This window comes from Argopecten irradians, chromosome 14, assembly GCF_041381155.1.
Source record: "Argopecten irradians isolate NY chromosome 14, Ai_NY, whole genome shotgun sequence".
In the NCBI taxonomy this organism is placed as follows: domain Eukaryota; kingdom Metazoa; phylum Mollusca; class Bivalvia; order Pectinida; family Pectinidae; genus Argopecten; species Argopecten irradians.
In genome coordinates, this window is record NC_091147.1 from 2,572,121 (window position 1) to 2,598,840 (window position 26,720).

General features: G+C 45.1%; 1 protein-coding gene across 1 annotated transcript; it reads left to right on the forward strand.

Annotated features, from left to right (window-relative positions):
• Positions 1-403: 403 nt before the first annotated feature.
• LOC138308099 (collagen alpha-1(III) chain-like) lies at positions 404-26,720 on the forward strand. The gene is made up of 5 exons (XM_069249046.1): positions 404-859; positions 13,424-13,548; positions 17,630-17,793; positions 18,223-23,155; positions 23,998-26,720. Exons 1-5 carry the CDS (start codon positions 404-406, stop codon positions 24,005-24,007), a joined length of 5,688 nt encoding a protein of 1,895 aa, XP_069105147.1. The 3' UTR covers positions 24,008-26,720.

The window sequence follows — 26,720 nt, forward strand, 5'->3', positions numbered from 1 at the left end:
TTTCAAGCATTTCAGCCCGTATCTGATTCAGTCATCGTTACAACTATGCGTAATCACTGACAGTAAGCCCTGCGTGCAGGCATTCGAGAAGCTTTGCAGAGCTGAGTTCTCTGCTAGCCCACGAGTGACATCATTCCTGTCTACGCTTTCAGGTGTCTGTTCGTCATGTTGCTGGCTGTGCGATTCTCCCATCTGACTTCGCGAGTCGTAACGCTCCACCGTGTGCTGAACCCACCTGTCACATTTGTACGTTTGTCAGCCAAGAAATGGACTCTGTTGTTCTATCGGTCAGCACAAGTGACATTCTCGAAGGTGACGCCATGTTGCCTTTTACAAGTCGGTCTGCGTGGTAAGGAGTACAATAATTTTTTCTATAACTATAAAAAAATTCTATGCTCTTGACATGGATGCTGCAATCCAACGTGTCAGTGACAATTGCCATCGTTGTGCATCTCTGAAACATGCTCCAACCTTCGTGCAGACTCAAACTTCCAGCGTTCCTCCGCTAACTGTAGGTAGCCAGTTTGCAGCTGACGTTATAAAACGCCAAAGACAACTCATTCTTGTAGTGCGCGAATGCGTAACGTCGTATACAGAGGCCATGCTACTTGAAGACGAACGTCGCGATACCCTCCGGGATGGACTCATTCGCTCGTGCATTAACCTTCGTCCAATGGACGGCCCGTATGCCGTCGTGCGTACTGACTGTGCTCCAGGGTTTCGTGCTGTTTTCAACGATGAGTTTTTGTCCCGTCATCGGATTTCGGTAGAGCTAGGAAACGCCAAGAAATGCAACAAAAATCCTGGCGCAGAACGTGCTGTTCAGGAATTGGAAGAAGAGGACTCGTATTCGCGATCAGTATCTCCCCTGTCGCTATCCTTAGCAATCAACCATTTGAATTCGCGTATACGAAAGAGCGGTTTATCATCCAGAGAAATGCTAACACAACGGGACCAATTCCGTAATAACCAAATACGCATTAACGATTAATGTCTGATAGCGCAACAGCATCAACGGCGACAACTCAACCACTCGTATAGTGAAAAGTCCAAAGCACCTTCAGGGCGACATCCCGTCAGTCCGGATATACATGTCGGCGACCTTGTATATTTATACAGTGATAGAAACAAGTCGTCTGGCCGTGACTAATACTAATACCTCGTAATGCACGTGGATACAATGTGGTGTAACATTAAAAAATGGTGGGAAATCAGTTTCGCGCTGCATCTTATTGCGTAAAACGTTCCGACTTATATCGTGTGTCTACCACTGCTGATGAACGCATTAGGTCTCCCATGGATTCGCTCGCACTCGTTGATATCGATGATAATTCTGATACCGACGCATCGCCGGCCAACTCGTCACCGCAACCTCCAGACATACCTAATGTTATATCTGTTCCTCCAGCTCGTGATACGACTCCAATGCTTCCTCCTGCTCTTGATGATGTTCCAACCTCATACAGTAATTAGCTTGCATCAGACACGTTTGAATCGGACTCTCCAACCAATGATTCCTTAGATTTTGGTAATGATGATGATGATCTGACTCCTTCGGTAGAACCTCCAAGGCGTTCCTCTAGACCATCTGTGACCCCTCGGTACCTCAGGGACTATATTCGGTATTAGTTAATGAGTTTCTCTTTTAACATTTCATGTGTTATTATCGTTATAAGTTTCTAGTCAAGTTCAGCGAGAACGTTATGTTTACAGTAATTGAGCACTTCTAATAGCTTTATAATGTATACCTAGCGGATATTTGAGAGACAGTTAAATCTGATCAGTCAAGTGACTTTAAAGTTTTCTAATAACTGGAACTTTATTTTTCAAAAAGAAAAAAGGGTAGCGCCAGTAAATATATAGCGCTTTAATTGTATTCCGGATATAGTTTACCGGTGCCGTATCCGTTTGTAACGTTTTACGTCACCCTCTCTCCTTCCGCCTGTTTTCTAAAGTAAACAACGTGTGTGTAACTGTGGCTTCCTTTTGTTACTTACTGCCGGGGGGTTTCACCCCCGAACACCCGTCGGCTCTTCGAAGCGGTGATTCAAAATGGCGACAAGTTTACATGACCCGTAGCAACCTCTGACATGCGCACTGATTATTATGTTTCTAAACTTCCGGGTTCCGCTATACTAGAAACTTCCCTTTAAGGGAACTTTAAGTACAAATACTGTGAGAACTATTTATAAATGGTATTTAGATACAGTCGTATTTACTGTGTATACATTCTGTGAAACAAAAAGAATATTATGTTCAATTGGATGATTATGTTCATTATTTAGCCCAATGTTTACAGTTAATTATTTACACTAACTACATAACACAGAAACTAAATAATATGCTTTCAAGCAGAAAAACTAATACCTAATGTAAATGTATATATAAATGATCATGTTTATAAGAGCCTCGCGGTATTTAGCAACAGACAAATAGATAATAGAAATATAAACATCATACACATAACATCTTATGGCATCCTATTAACAGTCAGGGTTGGTCTGGTTTGTTAGATTGACGTCCTATTAACAGTCAGGGTAGGTCTGGTTTGTTAGATTGACGTCCTATTAACAGTCAGGGTCGGTCTGGTTTGTTAGATTGACGTCCTATTAACAGTCAGGGTTGGTCTGGTTTGTTAGATTGACGTCCTATTAACAGTCAGGGTTGGTCTGGTTTGTTAGATTGACGTCCTATTGACAGTCAGGGTCGGTCTGGTTTGTTAGATTGACGTCCTATTAACTGTCAGGGTTGGTCTGGTTTGTTAGATTTGACGTCCTATTAACAGTCAGGGTTGGTCTGGTTTGTTAGATTGACGTCCTATTGACAGTCAGGGTTGGTCTGGTTTGTTAGATTGACGTCCTATTTAACCATCACGATCGGTCTGGTTTGTTAGATTGACGTCCTATTAACAGTCAGGGTTGGTCTGGTTTGTTAGATTGACGTCCTATTAACTGTCAGGGTTGGTCTGGTTTGTTAGATTGACGTCCTATTAACAGTCAGGGTTGGTCTGGTTTGTTAGATTGACGTCCTATTGACAGTCAGGGTTGGTCTGGTTTGTTAGATTGACGTCCTATTAACAGTCAGGGTCGGTCTGGTTTGTTAGATTGACGTCCTATTAACAGTCAGGGTTGGTCTGGTTTGTTAGATTGACGTCCTATTAACAGTCAGGGTCGGTCTGGTTTGTTAGATTGACGTCCTATTAACAGTCAGGGTTGGTCTGGTTTGTTAGATTGACGTCCTATTAACAGTCAGGGTTGGTCTGGTTTGTTAGATTGACGTCCTATTAACAGTCAGGGTTGGTCTGGTTTGTTAGATTGACGTCCTATTAACAGTCAGGGTTGGTCTGGTTTGTTAGATTGACGTCCTATTAACAGTCAGGGTCGGTCTGGTTTGTTAGATTGACGTCCTATTAACAGTCAGGGTTGGTCTGGTTTGTTAGATTGACGTCCTATTAACAGTCAGGGTTGGTCTGGTTTGTTAGATTGACGTCCTATTAACAGTCAGGGTCGGTCTGGTTTGTTAGATTGACGTCCTATTAACAGTCAGGGTTGGTCTGGTTTTGTTAGATTGACGTCCTATTAACAGTCAGGGTTGGTCTGGTTTGTTAGATTGACGTCCTATTAACAGTCAGGGTCGGTCTGGTTTGTTAGATTGACGTCCTATTATTAACAGTCAGGGTTGGTCTGGTTTGTTAGATTGACGTCCTATTAACAGTCAGGGTCGGTCTGGTTTGTTAGATTGACGTCCTATTAACAGTCAGGGTCGGTCTGGTTTGTTAGATTGACGTCCTATTAACAGTCAGGGTTGGTCTGGTTTGTTAGATTGACGTCCTATTAACAGTCAGGGTTGGTCTGGTTTGTTAGATTGACGTCCTATTAACAGTCAGGGTCGGTCTGGTTTGTTAGATTGACGTCCTATTGACAGTCAGGGTTGGTCTGGTTTGTTAGATTGACGTCCTATTAACAGTCAGGGTTGGTCTGGTTTGTTAGATTGACGTCCTATTAACAGTCAGGGTCGGTCTGGTTTGTTAGATTGACGTCCTATTAACAGTCAGGGTTGGTCTGGTTTGTTAGATTGACGTCCTATTAACAGTCAGGGTTGGTCTGGTTTGTTAGATTGACGTCCTATTAACAGTCAGGGTCGGTCTGGTTTGTTAGATTGACGTCCTATTAACAGTCAGGGTCGGTCTGGTTTGTTAGATTGACGTCCTATTAACAGTCAGGGTTGGTCTGGTTTGTTAGATTGACGTCCTATTAACAGTCAGGGTTGGTCTGGTTTGTTAGATTGACGTCCTATTGACAGTCAGGGTTGGTCTGGTTTGTTAGATTGACGTCCTATTAACAGTCAGGGTTGGTCTGGTTTGTTTGTTAGATTGACGTCCTATTAACAGTCAGGGTTGGTCTGGTTTGTTAGATTGACGTCCTATTAACAGTCAGGGTTGGTCTGGTTTGTTAGATTGACGTCCTATTAACAGTCAGGGTTGGTCTGGTTTGTTAGATTGACGTCCTATTAACAGTCAGGGTTGGTCTGGTTTGTTAGATTGACGTCCTATTGACAGTCAGGGTTGGTCTGGTTTGTTAGATTGACGTCCTATTAACAGTCAGGGTTGGTCTGGTTTGTTAGATTGACGTCCTATTAACAGTCAGGGTCGGTCTGGTTTGTTAGATTGACGTCCTATTAACAGTCAGGGTTGGTCTGGTTTGTTAGATTGACGTCCTATTGATCGTCCTATTGACAGTCAGGGTTGGTCTGGTTTGTTAGATTGACGTCCTATTGACAGTCAGGGTTGGTCTGGTTTGTTAGATTGACGTCCTATTGACAGTCAGGGTTGGTCTGGTTTGTTAGATTGACGTCCTATTAACAGTCAGGGTCGGTCTGGTTTGTTAGATTGACGTCCTATTGACAGTCAGGGTTGGTCTGGTTTGTTAGATTGACGTCCTATTGACAGTCAGGGTCGGTCTGGTTTGTTAGATTGACGTCCTATTAACAGTCAGGGTTGGTCTGGTTTGTTAGATTGACGTCCTATTAACAGTCAGGGTTGGTCTGGTTTGTTAGATTGACGTCCTATTGACAGTCAGGGTTGGTCTGGTTTGTTAGATTGACGTCCTATTAACAGTCAGGGTTGGTCTGGTTTGTTAGATTGACGTCCTATTAACAGTCAGGGTTGGTCTGGTTTGTTAGATTGACGTCCTATTAACAGTCAGGGTTGGTCTGGTTTGTTAGATTGACGTCCTATTAACAGTCAGGGTTGGTCTGGTTTGTTAGATTGACGTCCTATTAACAGTCAGGGTTGGTCTGGTTTGTTAGATTGACGTCCTATTAACAGTCAGGGTTGGTCTGGTTTGTTAGATTGACGTCCTATTAACAGTCAGGGTTGGTCTGGTTTGTTAGATTGACGTCCTATTAACAGTCAGGGTGGTCTGGTTTGTTAGATTGACGTCCTATTAACAGTCAGGGTTGGTCTGGTTTGTTAGATTGACGTCCTATTAACAGTCAGGGTTGGTCTGGTTTGTTAGATTGACGTCCTATTAACAGTCAGGGTTGGTCTGGTTTGTTAGATTGACGTCCTATTAACAGTCAGGGTTGGTCTGGTTTGTTAGATTGACGTCCTATTAACAGTCAGGGTTGGTCTGGTTTGTTAGATTGACGTCCTATTAACAGTCAGGGTAGGTCTGGTTTGTTAGATTGACGTCCTATTAACAGTCAGGGTTGGTCTGGTTTGTTAGATTGACGTCCTATTAACAGTCAGGGTTGGTCTGGTTTGTTAGATTGACGTCCTATTAACAGTCAGGGTCGGTCTGGTTTGTTAGATTGACGTCCTATTAACAGTCAGGGTTGGTCTGGTTTGTTAGATTGACGTCCTATTAACAGTCAGGGTCGGTCTGGTTTGTTAGATTGACGTCCTATTAACAGTCAGGGTTGGTCTGGTTTGTTAGATTGACGTCCTATTAACAGTCAGGGTTGGTCTGGTTTGTTAGATTGACGTCCTATTAACAGTCAGGGTTGGTCTGGTTTTGTTAGATTGACGTCCTATTAACAGTCAGGGTTGGTCTGGTTTGTTAGATTGACGTCCTATTAACAGTCAGGGTTGGTCTGGTTTGTTAGATTGACGTCCTATTAACAGTCAGGGTTGGTCTGGTTTGTTAGATTGACGTCCTATTAACAGTCAGGGTTGGTCTGGTTTGTTAGATTGACGTCCTATTAACAGTCAGGGTTGGTCTGGTTTGTTAGATTGACGTCCTATTAACAGTCAGGGTTGGTCTGGTTTGTTAGATTGACGTCCTATTAACAGTCAGGGTCGGTCTGGTTTGTTAGATTGACGTCCTATTAACAGTCAGGGTTGGTCTGGTTTGTTAGATTGACGTCCTATTAACAGTCAGGGTTGGTCTGGTTTGTTAGATTGACGTCCTATTAACAGTCAGGGTTGGTCTGGTTTGTTAGATTGACGTCCTATTAACAGTCAGGGTTGGTCTGGTTTGTTAGATTGACGTCCTATTAACAGTCAGGGTCGGTCTGGTTTTGTTAGATTGACGTCCTATTAACAGTCAGGGTTGGTCTGGTTTGTTAGATTGACGTCCTATTAACAGTCAGGGTTGGTCTGGTTTGTTAGATTGACGTCCTATTAACAGTCAGGGTTGGTCTGGTTTGTTAGATTGACGTCCTATTAACAGTCAGGGTTGGTCTGGTTTGTTAGATTGACGTCCTATTAACAGTCAGGGTTGGTCTGGTTTGTTAGATTGACGTCCTATTAACAGTCAGGGTATTGGTCTGGTTTGTTAGATTGACGTCCTATTAACAGTCAGGGTAGGTCTGGTTTGTTAGATTGACGTCCTATTAACAGTCAGGGTTGGTCTGGTTTGTTAGATTGACGTCCTATTAACAGTCAGGGTTGGTCTGGTTTGTTAGATTGACGTCCTATTAACAGTCAGGGTCGGTCTGGTTTGTTAGATTGACGTCCTATTAACAGTCAGGGTTGGTCTGGTTTGTTAGATTGACGTCCTATTAACAGTCAGGGTTGGTCTGGTTTGTTAGATTGACGTCCTATTAACAGTCAGGGTTGGTCTGGTTTGTTAGATTGACGTCCTATTAACAGTCAGGGTTGGTCTGGTTTGTTAGATTGACGTCCTATTAACAGTCAGGGTTGGTCTGGTTTTGTTAGATTGACGTCCTATTAACAGTCAGGGTCGGTCTGGTTTGTTAGATTGACGTCCTATTAACAGTCAGGGTAGGTCTGGTTTGTTAGATTGACGTCCTATTAACAGTCAGGGTTGGTCTGGTTTTGTTAGATTGACGTCCTATTAACGGTCAGGGTTGGTCTGGTTTGTTAGATTGACGTCCTATTGACAGTCAGGGTTGGTCTGGTTTGTTAGATTGACGTCCTATTTAACCATCACGATCGGTCTGGTTTGTTAGATTGACGTCCTATTAACAGTCAGGGTTGGTCTGGTTTGTTAGATTGACGCCCTATTAACAGTCAGGGTTGGTCTGGTTTGTTAGATTGACGTCCTATTAACAGTCAGGGTCGTCTGGTTTGTTAGATTGACGTCCTATTACAGTCAGGGTTGGTCTGGTTTGTTAGATTGACGTCCTATTAACAGTCAGGGTTGGTCTGGTTTGTTAGATTGACGTCCTATTAACAGTCAGGGTTGGTCTGGTTTGTTAGATTGACGTCCTATTAACAGTCAGGGTTGGTCTGGTTTGTTAGATTGACGTCCTATTAACAGTCAGGGTTGGTCTGGTTTGTTAGATTGACGTCCTATTAACAGTCAGGGTTGGTCTGGTTTGTTAGATTGACGTCCTATTAACAGTCAGGGTTGGTCTGGTTTGTTAGATTGACGTCCTATTAACAGTCAGGGTTGGTCTGGTTTGTTAGATTGACGTCCTATTAACAGTCAGGGTTGGTCTGGTTTGTTAGATTGACGTCCTATTAACAGTCAGGGTTGGTCTGGTTTGTTAGATTGACGTCCTATTAACAGTCAGGGTTGGTCTGGTTTGTTAGATTGACGTCCTATTAACAGTCAGGGTTGGTCTGGTTTGTTAGATTGACGTCCTATTAACAGTCAGGGTTGGTCTGGTTTGTTAGATTGACGTCTATTAACGTTGGTCTAGATTGACGTCCTATTAACAGTCAGGGTTGGTCTGGTTTGTTAGATTGACGTCCTATTAACAGTCAGGGTTGGTCTGGTTTGTTAGATTGACGTCCTATTAACAGTCAGGGTGGTCTGGTTTGTTAGATTGACGTCCTATTAACAGTCAGGGTTGGTCTGGTTTGTTAGATTGACGTCCTATTAACAGTCAGGGTCGGTCTGGTTTGTTAGATTGACGTCCTATTAACAGTCAGGGTTGGTCTGGTTTGTTAGATTGACGTCCTATTAACAGTCAGGGTTGGTCTGGTTTGTTAGATTGACGTCCTATTAACAGTCAGGGTTGGTCTGGTTTGTTAGATTGACGTCCTATTAACAGTCAGGGTTGGTCTGGTTTGTTAGATTGACGTCCTATTAACAGTCAGGGTTGGTCTGGTTTGTTAGTTTGACGTCCTATTAACAGTCAGGGTCGGTCTGGTTTGTTAGTTTGACGTCCTATTAACAGTCAGGGTTGGTCTGGTTTGTTAGATTGACGTCCTATTAACAGTCAGGGTTGGTCTGGTTTGTTAGATTGACGTCCTATTAACAGTCAGGGTTGGTCTGGTTTGTTAGATTGACGTCCTATTAACAGTCAGGGTCGGTCTGGTTTGTTAGATTGACGTCCTATTAACAGTCAGGGTCGGTCTGGTTTGTTAGATTGACGTCCTATTAACAGTCAGGGTTGGTCTGGTTTGTTAGATTGACGTCCTATTAACAGTCAGGGTTGGTCTGGTTTGTTAGATTGACGTCCTATTAACAGTCAGGGTTGGTCTGGTTTGTTAGATTGACGTCCTATTGACAGTCAGGGTTGGTCTGGTTTTGTTAGTTTGACGTCCTATTAACAGTCAGGGTTGGTCTGGTTTGTTAGATTGACGTCCTATTAACAGTCAGGGTTGGTCTGGTTTGTTAGATTGACGTCCTATTAACAGTCAGGGTTGGTCTGGTTTTGTTAGTTTGACGTCCTATTAACAGTCAGGGTTGGTCTGGTTTGTTAGATTGACGTCCTATTAACAGTCAGGGTTGGTCTGGTTTGTTAGATTGACGTCCTATTAACAGTCAGGGTTGGTCTGGTTTGTTAGATTGACGTCCTATTAACAGTCAGGGTTGGTCTGGTTTGTTAGATTGACGTCCTATTAACAGTCAGGGTTGGTCTGGTTTGTTAGATTGACGTCCTATTAACAGTCAGGGTTGGTCTGGTTTGTTAGATTGACGTCCTATTAACAGTCAGGGTTGGTCTGGTTTGTTAGATTGACGTCCTATTAACAGTCAGGGTTGGTCTGGTTTGTTAGATTGACGTCCTATTAACAGTCAGGGTCGGTCTGGTTTGTTAGATTGACGTCCTATTAACAGTCAGGGTTGGTCTGGTTTGTTAGATTGACGTCCTATTAACAGTCAGGGTTGGTCTGGTTTGTTAGATTGACGTCCTATTAACAGTCAGGGTCGGTCTGGTTTGTTAGATTGACGTCCTATTAACAGTCAGGGTTGGTCTGGTTTGTTAGATTGACGTCCTATTAACAGTCAGGGTCGGTCTGGTTTGTTAGATTGACGTCCTATTAACAGTCAGGGTCGGTCTGGTTTGTTAGATTGACGTCCTATTAACAGTCAGGGTCGGTCTGGTTTGTTAGATTGACGTCCTATTAACAGTCAGGGTTGGTCTGGTTTGTTAGATTGACGTCCTATTAACAGTCAGGGTTGGTCTGGTTTGTTAGATTGACGTCCTATTAACAGTCAGGGTTGGTCTGGTTTGTTAGATTGACGTCCTATTAACAGTCAGGGTTGGTTGGTCTGGTTTGTTAGATTGACGTCCTATTAACAGTCAGGGTTGGTCTGGTTTGTTAGATTGACGTCCTATTAACAGTCAGGGTTGGTCTGGTTTGTTAGATTGACGTCCTATTAACAGTCAGGGTCGGTCTGGTTTGTTAGATTGACGTCCTATTAACAGTCAGGGTTGGTCTGGTTTGTTAGATTGACGTCCTATTAACAGTCAGGGTTGGTCTGGTTTGTTAGATTGACGTCCTATTAACAGTCAGGGTTGGTCTGGTTTGTTAGATTGACGTCCTATTAACAGTCAGGGTTGGTCTGGTTTGTTAGATTGACGTCCTATTAACAGTCAGGGTTGGTCTGGTTTGTTAGATTGACGTCCTATTAACAGTCAGGGTTGGTCTGGTTTGTTAGATTGACGTCCTATTAACAGTCAGGGTTGGTCTGGTTTGTTAGATTGACGTCCTATTAACAGTCAGGGTTGGTCTGGTTTGTTAGATTGACGTCCTATTAACAGTCAGGGTTGGTCTGGTTTGTTAGATTGACGTCCTATTAACAGTCAGGGTTGGTCTGGTTTGTTAGATTGACGTCCTATTAACAGTCAGGGTTGGTCTGGTTTGTTAGATTGACGTCCTATTAACAGTCAGGGTCGGTCTGGTTTGTTAGATTGACGTCCTATTAACAGTCAGGGTTGGTCTGGTTTGTTAGATTGACGTCCTATTAACAGTCAGGGTTGGTCTGGTTTGTTAGATTGACGTCCTATTAACAGTCAGGGTTGGTCTGGTTTGTTAGATTGACGTCCTATTAACAGTCAGGGTTAGTCTGGTTTGTTAGATTGACGTCCTATTAACAGTCAGGGTTGGTCTGGTTTGTTAGATTGACGTCCTATTAACAGTCAGGGTTGGTCTGGTTTGTTAGTTAATTGATTGACGTCCTATTAACAGTCAGGGTTGGTCTGGTTTGTTAGATTGACGTCCTATTAACAGTCAGGGTTGGTCTGGTTTGTTAGATTGACGTCCTATTAACAGTCAGGGTCGGTCTGGTTTGTTAGATTGACGTCCTATTAACAGTCAGGGTTGGTCTGGTTTGTTAGATTGACGTCCTATTAACAGTCAGGGTTGGTCTGGTTTGTTAGATTGACGTCCTATTAACAGTCAGGGTTGGTCTGGTTTGTTAGATTGACGTCCTATTAACAGTCAGGGTTGGTCTGGTTTGTTAGATTGACGTCCTATTAACAGTCAGGGTCGGTCTGGTTTGTTAGATTGACGTCCTATTAACAGTCAGGGTCGGTCTGGTTTGTTAGATTGACGTCCTATTAACAGTCAGGGTTGGTCTGGTTTGTTAGATTGACGTCCTATTAACAGTCAGGGTCGGTCTGGTTTGTTAGATTGACGTCCTATTAACAGTCAGGGTTGGTCTGGTTTGTTAGATTGACGTCCTATTAACAGTCAGGGTTGGTCTGGTTTGTTAGATTGACGTCCTATTAACAGTCAGGGTTGGTCTGGTTTGTTAGATTGACGTCCTATTAACAGTCAGGGTTGGTCTGGTTTGTTAGATTGACGTCCTATTAACTGTCAGGGTTGGTCTGGTTTGTTAGATTGACGTCCTATTAACAGTCAGGGTCGGTCTGGTTTGTTAGATTGACGTCCTATTAACAGTCAGGGTTGGTCTGGTTTGTTAGATTGACGTCCTATTAACAGTCAGGGTCGGTCTGGTTTGTTAGATTGACGTCCTATTAACAGTCAGGGTTGGTCTGGTTTGTTAGATTGACGTCCTATTAACAGTCAGGGTTGGTCTGGTTTGTTAGATTGACGTCCTATTAACAGTCAGGGTTGGTCTGGTTTGTTAGATTGACGTCCTATTAACAGTCAGGGTTGGTCTGGTTTGTTAGATTGACGTCCTATTAACAGTCAGGGTTGGTCTGGTTTGTTAGATTGACGTCCTATTAACAGTCAGGGTTGGTCTGGTTTGTTAGATTGACGTCCTATTAACAGTCAGGGTTGGTCTGGTTTGTTAGATTGACGTCCTATTAACAGTCAGGGTTGGTCTGGTTTGTTAGATTGACGTCCTATTAACAGTCAGGGTTGGTCTGGTTTGTTAGATTGACGTCCTATTAACAGTCAGGGTTGGTCTGGTTTGTTAGATTGACGTCCTATTAACAGTCAGGGTTGGTCTGGTTTGTTAGATTGACGTCCTATTAACAGTCAGGGTTGGTCTGGTTTGTTAGATTGACGTCCTATTAACAGTCAGGGTTGGTCTGGTTTGTTAGATTGACGTCCTATTAACAGTCAGGGTTGGTCTGGTTTGTTAGATTGACGTCCTATTAACAGTCAGGGTTGGTCTGGTTTGTTAGATTGACGTCCTATTAACAGTCAGGGTCGGTCTGGTTTGTTAGATTGACGTCCTATTAACAGTCAGGGTTGGTCTGGTTTGTTAGATTGACGTCCTATTAACAGTCAGGGTTGGTCTGGTTTGTTAGATTGACGTCCTATTAACAGTCAGGGTTGGTCTGGTTTGTTAGATTGACGTCCTATTAACAGTCAGGGTTGGTCTGGTTTGTTAGATTGACGTCCTATTAACAGTCAGGGTCGGTCTGGTTTGTTAGATTGACGTCCTATTAACAGTCAGGGTTGGTCTGGTTTGTTAGATTGACGTCCTATTAACAGTCAGGGTTGGTCTGGTTTGTTACACTGGTAGGGGGAGGAGGAGGATGGTAAACCTCCCGGAGTGGCCGGTAGGAAGAAAAAGAAAGGTCGCAGTCTTACAGCTTTGGATAGTGGCAGTAACCCAGAGGACGATAGCGAGGAGTATCAACTGTCAGAGTGAGTGTTAGTGGGTGGGGGAGGGGATAGGGGAGGTGGTAGGGGGAGGAGGAGGATGGTAAACCTCCCGGAGTGGCCGGTAGGAAGAAAAAGAAAGGTCGCAGTCTTACAGCTCTTATATAGTGGCAGTAACCCAGAGGACGATAGCGAGGAGTATCAACTGTCAGAGTGAGTGTTAGTGGGTGGGGGAGGGGATAGGGGAGGTGGTAGGGGGAGGAGGAGGATGGTAAACCTCCCGAAGTGGCCGGTAGGAAGAAAAAGAAAGGTCACAGTCTTACAGCTCTATATAGTGGCAGTAACCCAGAGGACGATAGCGAGGAGTATCAACTGTCAGAGTGAGTGTTAGTGGGTGGGGGAGTGGGAGGAGGAGGGAGAGGGGTTGTAACCCTGAGGACGATAGCGAGGAGTATCAACTAACAGAACGAGTGTTAGTGGGTGGGGGAGGGGGAGGAGGTAGGGGGTAGTAACCCTGGGGACAACAGCGAGGAGTATCAACTAACAGAGCGAGTGTTAGTGGGTGGGGGGGGGGGGGGGTAAGGGGGAGGTGGGGGGGGAGGAGGAGGATGGTAAACCTCCCGGAGTGGCTGGTAGGAAGAAAAAGAAAGGTCACAGTCTTACAGCTCTGGATAGTGGCAGTAACCCAGAGGACGATAGCGAGGAGTATCAACTGTCAGAGTGAGTGTTAGTGGGTGGGGGAGGGGATAGGGGAGGTGGTAGGGGGAGGAGGAGGATGGTAAACCTCCCGGAGTGGCCGGTAGGAAGAAAAAGAAAGGTCGCAGTCTTACAGCTCTGGATAGTGGCAGTAACCCAGAGGACGATAGCGAGGAGTATCAACTGTCAGAGTGAGTGTTAGTGGGTGGGGGAGGGGATAGGGGAGGTGGTAGGGGGAGGAGGAGGATGGTAAACCTCCCGGAGTGGCCGGTAGGAAGAAAAAGAAAGGTCGCAGTCTTACAGCTCTGGATAGTGGGCAGTAGTATCAACTGCCAGAGTGGGTGGGGACGATAGTAGGGGGAGGAGGAGGAGGAGTATCAACTGTCAGCAGTGAGTGTTAGTGAGTGTTAGTGGGTGGGGGAGGGGGAGGAGGAGGGAGAGGGGTTGTAACCCTGAGGACGATAGCGAGGAGTATCAACTAACAGAACGAGTGTTAGTGGGTGGGGGAGGGGGAGGAGGTAGGGGTAGTAACCCTGGGGACAACAGCGAGGAGTATCAACTAATAGAGCGAGTGTTAGTGGGTGGGGGAGGGGGAGGAGGTAGGGGGTAGTAACCCTAGGGACTACAGCGTGGAGTATCAACTAACAGATTGAGTGTTAGTGGGTGGGGGGGGGGAAGGGTGGCGGTAGTAACCCTGGGGACGATAGCAAGAAGTATCAACTAACAGAGTGAGTGTTAGTGGGTGGGGGAGGGGAGGGGTGGCGGTAGTAACCCTGGGGACGATAGCAAGGAGTATCAACTAACAGAGTGAGTGTTAGTGGGTGGGGGAGGGGGAGAAGGTAGGGGGTAGTAACCCTGGGGACTACAGCGTGGAGTATCAACTAACAGATTGAGTGTTAGTGGGTGGGGGAGGGGAAGGGTGGCGGTAGTAACCCTGGGGACGATAGCAAGAAGTATCAACTAACAGAGTGAGTGTTAGTGGGTGGGGGAGGGGAGGGGTGGCGGTAGTAACCCTGGGGACGATAGCAAGGAGTATCAACTAACAGAGTGAGTGTTAGTGGGGGGGGGGGAGGGGAGGGGTGGCGGTAGTAACCCTGGGGACGATAGCAAGGAGTATCAACTAACAGAGTGAGTGTTAGTGGGTTGGGGAGGGGGAGGAGGTAGGGGGTTGTAACCCTGGGGACTACAGCGAGGAGTATCAACTGTCAGAGTGAGTGTTAGTGGGTGGGGGAGGGGGAGGAGGTAGGGGGTAGTAACCCTGGGGACTACAGCGAGGAGTATCAACTGACAGAGTGAGTGTTAGTGGGTGGGGGAGGGGGAGGAGGTAGGGGGTAGTAACCCTGGGGACGAAAGCAAGGAGTATCAACTGTCAGAGTGAGTGTTAGTGGCATGGGTGGGAGAGGGGGAGGGGATGGTGGGGAGGGGAGTGGTGGCGGTAGTAACCCTGGGGACAATAGCGAGGAGTATCAACTAACAGAGTGAGTGTTATTGGGTTGGGGAGGGGGAGGAGGAGGAGGTAGGGGGTTGTAACCCTGGGGACTACAGCGAGGAGTATCAACTGTAAGAGTGAGTGTTAGTGGGTGGGGGAGGGGGAGGAGGTAGGGGGTAGTAACCCTGAGGACGACAGCGAGGAGTATCAACTGTCAGAGTGAGTGTTAGTGGGTGGAGGAGGGGTGGGAGTAGGGGGAGGTAGTAGGGGGTAGTAACCCTGAGGACGATAGCGAGGAATATCAACTGTCAGAGTGAGTGTTAGTGGGTGGGGGAGGGGGAGGGGGAGGTGGTAGGGGAGGATGTAGGGGGTTGTAACCCTGGGGACTACAGCAAGGAGTATCAACTGTCAGAGTGAGTGTTAGTGGGTGGGGGAGGGGGAGGAGGTAGGGGGTAGTAACCCTGGGGACTACAGCGAGGAGTATCAACTGACAGAGTGAGTGTTAGTGGGTGGGGGAGGGGGAGGAGGTAGGGGGTAGTAACCCTGGGGACGAAAGCAAGGAGTATCAACTGTCAGAGTGAGTGTTAGTGGCATGGGTGGGAGAGGGGGAGGGGATGGTGGGGAGGGGAGTGGTGGCGGTAGTAACCCTGGGGACAATAGCGAGGAGTATCAACTAACAGAGTGAGTGTTATTGGGTTGGGGAGGGGGAGGAGGAGGAGGGAGAGGGGTTGTAACCCTGGGGACTACAGCGAGGAGTATCAACTGTCAGAGTGAGTGTTAGTGGGTGGAGGAGGGGTGGGAGTAGGGGGAGGTAGTAGGGGGTAGTAACCCTGAGGACGATAGCGAGGAATATCAACTGTCAGAGTGAGTGTTAGTGGGTGGGGGAGGGGGAGGGGGAGGTGGTAGGGGAGGATGTAGGGGGTTGTAACCCTGGGGACTACAGCAAGGAGTATCAACTGTTAGAGTGAGTGTTAGTGGGTGGGGGAGGGGGAGGAGGTATGGGGTAGTAACCCTGAGGACAATAGCAAGGAGTATCAACTGTCAGAGTGAGTGTTAGTGGGGGGGGGAGGTGATGGTTGGGAGGGTAGGGATTAGGGGTAGTAACCCTGCAGATGACAGCGAGGATTATCAACTAACAGAGTGAGTGTTAGTGGGTTGGGGAGGGGGAGGGGGAGGAGGTAGGGGATAGTAACCCAGGGGACGACAGCGAGGAGTATCAACTGTTAGAGTGAGTGTTAGTGGGTGGGGAAGGGGGAGGGGGAGGGGGAGGAGGTAGGGGGTGGTAACCCTGAGGACGATAGCGAGGAGCATCAACTAACAGAGTGAGTGTTAGTGGGTGGGGGAGGGGGAGGGGGAGGAGGTAGGGGGTAGGGGGAATTAACCCTGAGGACGACGGCGAGGAGTATCAACTGTCAGAGTGAGTGTTATTGGGTGGGGGAGGGGGAGGGGGAGGAGGCAGGGGGTAGTAACCCTGAGGACGATAGCAAGGAGTATCAGCTGTCAGAGTGAGTGTTAGTGGGTGGGGGAGGGGGAGGAGGAGGAGGTAGGGGGAATTAACCCTGTGGACGATAGCGAGGAGTATCAACTGTCAGAGTGAGTGTTAGTGGGTGGGGGAGGAGGTAGGGGGTAGGGGTAGTAACCCTGAGGACGATAGCGAGGAGTATCAACTGTCAGAGTGAGTGTTAGTGGGTGGGGGAGGGGGAGGGGGAGGAGGTAGGGGGAATTAACCCTGTGGACGATAGCGAGGAGTATCAACTGTCAGAGTGAGTGTTAGTGGGTGGGGGAGGGGGAGGGGGGAGGAGGTAGGGGGTAGTAACCCAGGGGACGACAGCAAGGAGTATCAACTGTTAGAGTGAGTGTTAGTGGGTGGGGAAGGGGGAGGGGGAGGAGGTAGGGGGTGGTAACCCTGAGGACGATAGCAAGGAGTATCAAATGTCAGAGTGAGTGTTAGTGGGTGGGGGAGGGGGAGAAGGTTGGGGATAGGGGGAATTAACCCTGAGGATGATGGCGAGGAGTATCAACTGTCAGAGTGAGTGTTAGTGGGTGGGGGAGGGGGAGGGGGAGGAGGCAGGGGGTAGTAACCCTGAGGACGATAGCAAGGAGTATCAGCTGTCAGAGTGAGTGTTAGTGGGTGGGGGAGGGGGAGGGGGAGGAGGTAGGGGGAATTAACCCTGTGGACGATAGCGAGGAGTATCAACTGTCAGAGTGAATGTTAGTGGGTGGGGGAGGGGGAGGAGGTAGGGGGTAGTAACCCTGAGGAAGACAGCTAGGAGTATCAACTAACAGAGTGAGTGAGTTTAGGGGTTTCTTAATAAAAGACATTGTGATTATTAGAGATGAATGCTTTTAGTAGGAGGATGGTCCTCAGAGGGATATTGGGAATTGAAAAATATCTACTTTCAGAGTTATGAAGGGGAGATAGGTAGATATATGTCTGAACCCAAGCAATCTTTTATACAAGATGTAATACAAAGGTCATATCCATCTAAGTTCAGAATCAACATACGTCCAGTCACAAGTCCAATCAAATCGTCCAGTCACTAGTCCAATCAAAACGTCCAGTCACTAGTCCAATCAAAACGTCCAGTCACTAGTCCAATCAAAATGTCCAGTCACTAGTCCAATCAAAACGTCCAGTCACTAGTCCAATCAAAATGTCCAGTCACTAGTCCAATCAAAACTCTGGAAACAGACATTGAATGAGTAACATTTCGTACAGAACTGATGTTGTTCTACGTGTCATTGAAATAAGATGAGATTTTGATAAAATATTGTATAGAGATATATGAACTCCTATGCTAAACAGCTATACATGTATATACACACCTAATATTTGGTTCCAGTGGGTCTGCATCAGAGGTCCAGGAGGAAGTGGAGGACGATGATACTGAGGAGGAGAGCGACTACAGTGCTGATGGCGAGGGATGGCGCACCGCACGGTCTCGTAGGGCGTCAACGCGGCGGAGTGGTCGACGGAAACGGAGAGGCAACCGATTTGACGATTTTGGTAAGAGCTTTATACATTGGTCATCAGTCTAAGTTAATAAGACTCATTTAATAAATGATCTTGATATTTTATTCATGAACATTCAATTACAAAATATTATTTAATTATATATTACTGTAAAATAACTATGTTTAGAGCGACTTTATTTCACACGCTCATGCCTAATGACTTTTGCAACGCTTTTATTTCAAATTTCAATTTAGATTTATATGGGTCTACATTACCTGTGTGTATACTAGTTTTGGCAAATTTGTATTGTTAGTGAAATACACAAATCTTCTTCGCACGTAAAAAAAAAATTGGTTTACAATTCATTGTCTTTTACTATTAGATTCAATATTTTATGTTTCATTAAAATCTTCTTTAAATGAAAAGACAGTATGAATTATCCTAAGACCAACCATGATAATGCTGTTTTGTATGTTTCAGTGGTAGATGAGGACTACGATAGTGATGATAGTGCTCTATGTCGGCGCTCAACTAGGGCTAGGGCCAGACGGAGGGTCAGTTACCGCGAGGCTCGATCAGAGGAAGAGGAGGAGGAAGAGGAGGAGGAGGAAGAAGAATCGATGGATAGTGCTGACCTCTGTTCTGATGAGAGTGGACCTACAAGTCGGAAAAAATCACGGACAGCATTTGATGAAAAACTGAAAAAACAGAAACACAAGAAGACATCAAAGCCAGACACAAAACGACGACGCGTGATACGATCAGATGATAGTAGTGATGATAATGACTCTGATGAAAACTCTGATCAAAACTCAAATTCTAAATCGGAGGATAGTGAAGAAGAGGATGAGGAAAGTACAGAGAAAGAAGAGTCTGATTCTGGAAGTGATAGAAAACCAAATACCATTAAGAAATCGCGTAAAAGACAGCATTATAAATCTAGTACTGAATCAGAATCGTCTTCTGATGGTTCAGTGGTCAGGAGATCTAGGCGTAAGGCAGCACAAAAGGTCAATTTCAGTAGTCTACTTAATTTTGATTCTGATGACTCCGGTGCTGCTGAGAAAAATGTAAAAGAGGAAGAAAAGAAGGAAACTCCTGGAAAAGCCAAAAAGAAGAAGACGGTGATACAGGAGGATTCCTCGGGGACAGAAGACTATGAAGATGACAGCATCAAAGAAAAGAAGCCAGAGGAGGAAGAAACAAAAGAAACTCAGACTGAAACACAAGCTGTAGATGTGAAAAACCAGGGTCCTCTTATAGGGACAGATAACTCTGACGGAATCATGCCCACAGGTGGTATGGACAGGAGAATGAGTTCAGGTAGCACTGGTGGCTCAGAATCTCAGATGAGTGGACCACAGTTCCCACCGCCTCCACCTTACGATGATTCGAGTCGGGATCACATGTCAGATGGCTCTACAGGGGTACCTTCTCATGCTGTTAGACACCCGAAACCACAGTACAGTAGTGGCTCTCGACCTATGGGTCCAGGAAACTTCCCTGGACAGTCACCTCCCCCATACAGCTCCCCACCTCATGGCCAGTACATGTCGCCGCCACCACAGGGTTATTACCCTCAACATCAGGGTTACCCTCAAATGTATCCGGGTAACACTTTTCCTCCAGGACACCCAATGCATCGACCCATGGGTCCTATGCCTGGCCAGGGAACACCTCATCAAATGCCAGCACAGGGTATGCCACAACAAGGTCAAATTCCACCACAGAATATGAATTCACAAGGTCAAATGCCACCACAGAATATGAAATCACAAGGTCAAATGCCGCCACACAGCATGTCACACCAAGGTCAAATGCCACCTCACAGCCTGTCACACCAAGGTCAAATGCCGCCACACAGCATGTCACAACAAGGTCAAATGCCACATCTAGGCATGTCACAACATGGTCAGATGCCAACACAGGGAATGCCAGCTCAGAGTCAAATGTCACAAGGCATGCCACCCCAAGGTCAAATGCCATCTCAAGGCATGTCACCGCAAGGTCAAATGTCAACACAGAGAATGCCACACCCAGGCCAAATGTCATCCCAAGGTATGGCTCACCAAGGTCAAATGCCATCCCAAGGAATGCCACACAAAGGCCAAATGCCACCCCAAGGAATGCCACACAAAGGTCAAATGCCAAACCCCGGCATGCAATCTCAAGGTCAAATGCTTAATCCAGATATGCAATCTTCAGGTCAAATGCCATCAAATACCATGCCACATCAAGGGCCAACTCAGGGTTCACCACTTCAGAATCAAATGAGACCTCAAGGACCTCAAAATCTAATGCCACGGCAAGGAATGCCTCATCAGGGCCACATGCCCTCACAAGGAATGCCAAGACCTAGTCCGATGCCACCTCATGGAATGTCACATCCAGGACAGATGCCACCTCAGAGAATGCCCTACCCAAATCAAATGCCACAACAGGGGATGCCTTATCCAGGTCAAATGCCACAAGGAATGCCAAGACCAGGTCAAATGCAACATGGTGGAAATATTCCACCTTCCCACGGGCCCAATCCACGCATGCCGGGTCCAGGTGACAACATGGGCCCTTACTCTCACCCGGTAGGTCACCAGGGTATGGCAGTTCCACAGGGACCCCATGGGACATATCCACCAGGTAATTCCATGGCTTCCATGTCTAACCCACAAGGACTTCCTGTCCCCTCGAGCCACCATCTAATGGCCAATCAAGGCTCTACAGGGATGCCTGGCTATTCTGGGCCACCTCCACTGAGACCAAGTTTGACATCCTCTCAGCACGGCTCTAAGGCTGGTTTACAGACATCGCCTATGGGATCAAGTACGAGCACTGCCCCTGCCCAACCTCCTCCGCTCGTGCCGGGTAAAAAGACTAAGGCAAAAGGGAAAACTAAGAAGACAAAGGCTGCTGCCACAGAAGCCAAAAGTGCCACACCTAAAACTCCACCTGCTGGCCAAAGTGTAGGTCCTATGCCCATGCCACATAATATTATGCATTCGTCTATGATGAATGTGCCTCCGTCGATGATGAATGCGCCTCCGTCGATGATTAATGTACCTCCGTCTAGGATGAATGCACCTCCATCTCGAATGAATGCACCTCTTCCACATTCACAAAGCTCTGAACCGATTGCGCCATCCGATACAAAAGTACCCAAAATGTCTAACCCTGATCATTATGATGTAAACGTTGCTACCAATCGCGCCCAAGTACCACCCCAAGGTCATTTGTCAACTACACAAGTCCCCACTGCTGGACCAGCACCACAGGCAGCAATGCCGACCAACCAAGGTACTTCAGCAATCTCATCATCGGATGATAACATTCGGCATCCAAGCAAAGATCAAAAGCCGTCATTGTCCGATCAAAGACCAGTGTCCCCAAACAATGGCCCTCCTGTATCAAGCCAAGACCAAATGTCATCAAGTAAGGCTTCTACAACTGAAGCAAGAGATGCATCGTCCGCAAGTCATGGTTCAACACCACCTACAAAAACTCAAATTCTACAAAATAATTCTCCACCAAGGTCATCGCATGGCTCCATTCCTCAAAATCAGGACCCATCATCTGCTCCTGTTCCTGCTCCCGTAACACAAACTCAGGAACCCCTAAAATTAGCCAGTGTTCCAGATCCAACAAACACCAAAGAGCCTGCACTACCAATCAAAGAAGAAAAAGATCGAAATTCAACCCAAGATTCAGATCAGCAAGTACCTACTCATAACAAATTGCACTCAAATCAAGAACCCAAAACACCTGCTGAAGTCCAAGCGCCCTCAAGTCAGGATTCATCATTGTCTACTCAAGACTCCATTAAACAAAAGCAAGACCCTGACATGCCTGACCAAGGCCAGATGCTACAAAACCAGGGATTTGACCAAATGCCACCAAGGCAGGTTCCCCAAATGTCTTCCCAAGGTTCCGATGACCCGAAAAATCCCGATGAAGGTCCCATACCAACTAGTCAAGGTCTCCAAAGGTCTGGTCATAGACATGTGCCATCTAGCCAAGGACAAATACCATCAGATGAAGTTCCCCCAGTATCTTCCCAAGGCCAAATACCATCTAGCAAGGACCCGACATTGTCTGACCATGACCCAATGCCACCCACCCAAGGTCCCCAAATGTCTGGTCATTGCCCAATGCCGCCAAACCAGGGTCCCCAAATGGCTGGTCATGGTCCAATACCGCGAAGTCAAGGTCCACCAATGTCTGGCCATGGAATGCCACCAAATCAAGGTCCCCACATGACTGGCCATGGCCCAACGCCACGAAACCAAGGTCCTCCAGTCTCTGATCATGGCCCATTACCGCCAAACCAAGGTCCCCCAGTCTCTTGTCATAACCCCATGCCGCCAAACCAAGGTCCTCCAATGTCTGGTCATGGCCCAATGCCGCCAAACCAAGGTTCCCCAATGTCTGGTCATGGTCCATTGCCGCCACACCAAAGTCCTCAAATGGCAGGTCATGGCACAATGCCGTCAAACCAAGGTCCACCAATGTCTGGCCATGGCCCAATGCTCCCAAACCAAGGTCCCCCAATGTCTGGCCATAGTCCAATGCAGCCACATCAAGGTCCTCCAATGTCAACACAAGACCCAATGACCCCTAACCAAGGTCCACCTGGTCAAATGCCCTCGAGTCAGAGTTCCCCAATTATGAGTCCTAAAAGCCATCGAGGTTCCATGCCTCCTCAAGGGGCACCCCAGCCTAGGTCAGGAGCTCCTTTCTCACCTGGCATGTACCCTGGTCCTCCCATTGGAAACTTTCCTCCGGGCTATCCTGGACCTTATGGTTCACCTCAAATGTCACCAATGCGACCGATGGCGCCAAATCAGCCCCCTTTCAGCTCCTCGCCTGGAACTGACCTGCCTGAGCCAACTAAACCAGCAAAAGGTAAAAAGGCCAAAGGAAAGAAGAAAACCGGGAGCAAAGCTGCAGCAAACCAACAACAGAACCCAACTTCCTTTCCACGAGGAATGCATCCTGGACAAATGGGCCCTCACCAGGGGATGTATCCATACCCTCCTGGAGGATCGCCAGAGGGGCATATGGGAGCTCCTAGACAATACGGTCCCTACCCAGGGCAGTACTATGGGCCCCAGTATGGACCTGGTGACAGACATCCTCACCCGGGGATGCCACCGCGAGGCTACCCTTATGGTGCTAATGGAACCGGCCCCCCACCCATGGGACACACACCAAATGGAGGCAGTGGTGGTGGGGGCTTCATGATTGACAAGATACTGGAGAAGGAACCAAAGAAACAAATGGGGAATTTAGCAGAGCTGGACAATGGTGGTGGCAGCGGTGGGAAACCAATGCCTCCACAGTGTGGTCGTCCAGACTACACAAGTTACACTGCGGAACCAGAGGATGAGGATAGCATGTCGGACATTGCTGATATAGTAAAGTATGTTACTAATGATGAATTCTTTAAGGAGAAAGAATAACATTTCATAAATTTTAGAATTATATTGTTGAGATTGATAATTTTGTTATCGCAATCATTTGTGTTAAGATAGCTGACACTTTTACGCATAGTAGACACGCTTTGTTATGTAAATGTTTATCCTTCCTATCAAGGTTGTTGAACCGATCATAGAATTGTAAACCCAATTCAAGAATGATAAGTTAGTGCCAGCTAAGCTTGGGGCTAGGGGTGGTGAGTGGATGGGCGTTAAATACAGATAAATTTAATCCTATTTTTATCCAAATTTTGTTACAAGACATGAATCCATTGTCTTCTTAGAGCTTTTTGTTTATTATTTTATATTGATATGATACAAAACTCTTCCATTTGTTAATGTCACAACTAACAGTTATATTTCCCCCATTTTGTGATATAGAATATTGCTTTCTGTAATAGCTTTATTTCCTTTGATTATTGGACGATTTTGCTACCTCTTACTTGTAAACCAGCATCTTATTGACAATGTAATATCCTCTGTGCCATATCTTAACACATCAAAATTTCATCATTTTATAATTATAATTCATATAGAAAGTTCAATGATTTTTAATCGCCCACTTCATCGCTGTTCTGTATTTTCACCGACACGAATGTTTTACTTTCAATTGCCCCATTACTCATAGTTATTTGCAATAATTCAATGTACACAAGTTGGATGTTTGTTTAATCAGCCATTTTGTTAGGCCTATACGCTATTTTCTGAACAAAGTGTAGCCATTTAAACTATTGAACTGTTATGTATTTAGTTTCATGTATAAACAAATATGTATTCATGTTTACAGACAACACTGAAACAGAAGATTGCTAATGTACTGTTCCATGTAAGTTTTTTCATTCATTTTTAAAGCATTTGGAATTTAGATTACATGAATAGAATATCAATGTACATGTATTATACACACAGAAATATAATATAACCATTTGTTACGGACTTGTGTGCCAGTACAGAGCTACCAATCCTAAAGCTATTTACATATAACTACCAACCCTATATTGGTTTACCATTCCATTCTAATCACACTATCTTGTATCCTTTCAGCTTGAGACATTCATTATAATTACTAGTATTGTAATGACCTCTAAGTGTTACCCACCAGCTTCTCTTCCACTAGATTGCTATTTATTGATGCCAGTAAAAAGAGCCTCCTCAGGACTAGTATTGTAATAATTATGTTAATTCTACGTTAATCAAGGGTTTCTGTGTAATGCTGATGTCTATACAGTTACGCCACTGACTTTTATTTTGGTTGTATTTGTTAGTGATAGATTACAATCTATAACCTATGAACAGGTTACTATGTTTACTTTATGTATCAATTAGTCGCTATTTCACAAACACCCTTGTTTTGAATCACTGTTTGAATTTATATTCCCTCCTTGATATTCAATAGCATCATTATCTATTATTATTGATACAAATTGTCCATCGTAAACATCATTGTTACTTTTGTATTGTGCATTTATTAATTGTTAGGTGTAGATATTTAAAAAAAAATATATTGGGTTATCTCCCCTAAGGGAGTTATATCCCTTTTATGGAGTTATTTCCTCGCTGGTTGAATTATCTTCTCTTTAATGATTTGTCACCTTCCTACCGCTGTATTGAGTATGTTGGTAATTATAGACTTTTTGTTAATTTATTAATCATAAATACATTTTTTATAAACAAGCATTTTCCGTAATAGTATTGTGAACGTACGTGTATTTGTTGGTCTGTTTCCAATGTTAATGAGCCTCGATATGTAGGATCCTATTTGTACAGAAATGGACACAAACTGTTTATGGTATGCTTCATCTGTAATTCTCTCATCAGTGTCCTATAAGGTATTGTTGATATGTCTGGTATTAATTCGACAGTCTGATGTTTCTTTATCAATGATATGAGATGAGTCGATAAGTAGATCAGAACCAGCCTTGATGGCAGGAACCTTTACGTCAAATCATTACACCGATCTATAAGGTCAAAATCATCGTCCATGTCCATCACGTGTGTCATAATAAAAGGGGTGAGTGTTTATATATTGATGAGAACTGCTGAGATGTGATCATTTGTGTACATACCATGTCCGTCACAACTCGGTACATTCCGTGACGTATCCATGGTACCGGAATCTGCCGAGGCTAGCCTGTAGTTCTTTTACATATCAGTATCATAATGTAGTTATTCTTTGTGTTGTGTATAGTCATAGAATCCTATAATTGAAGTATGGGTGGACAGATCATATTATTTAATGATTTATTTGCAAGAAAACTGCTGTAAATAGTATGACTTTTATGAACCATATTATGTTTTTAGTATTGTACAAACTTTATGATGAAAGTAAATATATTTCCTTTAATGTATGATAAACCATGTGTTATAGACTTGACTTGTTGATAATAGTTTATTGTGCCACAGGCTTTTACTACGTCTGTCAGTAGTCTAACTAAAAAGGTTTCTGACAGGCTCTGTGAATGTCAAGGTTACATTAGGTGCTCTGGTTTTTCTCTGCTTCATGTACAATCCAGTGACAAAATAGAGAATATGAGAAATGTCCTTCGATCTACCTTTGTTTTGAGGAAACCCATAATTGAAAGGATCGTGATACTGACTGTTTCCATGGTAATGAATTTCGGCTATGTAATTATGCTTTATTGATCAATATAAAATACAAAATTGATATCCTGTCAAAAATGAATATTTTTCAACAAGTTTTAATTGTATTCCAATTCTTTTCTAGTGTTTCGGACATTTCCTTAAGTATTCCGAATGCTAACGGCATTGGCCGACATTCGATTTTAATGTGTCGGACAATTCCGTAAGTATTCCGAGTGCTAACGACATTGGCCGACATCCGATTCTAATGTCTCGGTCAATTTCGTAAGTATTCCGAGTGCTAACGACATTGGCCGACATCCGATTCTAATGTGTCGGTCAATTCCGTAAGTATTCCGAGTGCTTACGGAATTGTTCCACATCTTATGATATACTACGCAGTTAAGACCACAGTCATTTCAGTTCTACATGTTATGGTTGTAGATACGTGCAGGAGAACAGTGTGGAAGTCTCTTCATTTTCATATATTTTATACATACATATATTTCATTTATATTTATCACTATATGTTTTTTGTATAAACCGCTTATATCTTTGTGTATGAATGAGTCGCATGTTGGTATGATGAGCACGAGCGAATGTACGGAGTTAGGGATACTAGATCTGAACAGGATGTATAGCTTAAGCAAGGTGTTGTATATAGTGTGTAAATGAGTGTAGAGGTCGCGGTTGTATTGTATAAGTGATGAATGTACGTGTGTGCGCGCGTGTGAACGTGATGCATGTGCCAGAGGAGGATAGAGAGAGTGTGTGTAGAGGGACATGCAATGGATAGAGAGAGTGTGTAGAGAGACATACAATGTCCTATAAGTAAATGTTGTGTGCCGAGTCTATTGTCTGGTATCCGTCAGCGTAGACTATCTGTCTACGTATTAAAGATTTCAAATTAAAATAATTAGAGGTCTTGTA

Bases quoted from the DNA above. Each gene is read 5' to 3' on its own strand.
- LOC138308099 (XM_069249046.1), top strand. From the start codon at position 404: ATGGATGCTGCAATCCAACGTGTCAGTGACAATTGCCATCGTTGTGCA. The intron at 860-13,423 runs GTATCTCCCCTG...GGGAGGTGGTAG, and splicing joins AGGACTCGTATTCGCGATCA to GGGGAGGAGGAGGATGGTAA. The intron at 13,549-17,629 runs GTGAGTGTTAGT...ATTTGGTTCCAG, and splicing joins GAGGAGTATCAACTGTCAGA to TGGGTCTGCATCAGAGGTCC.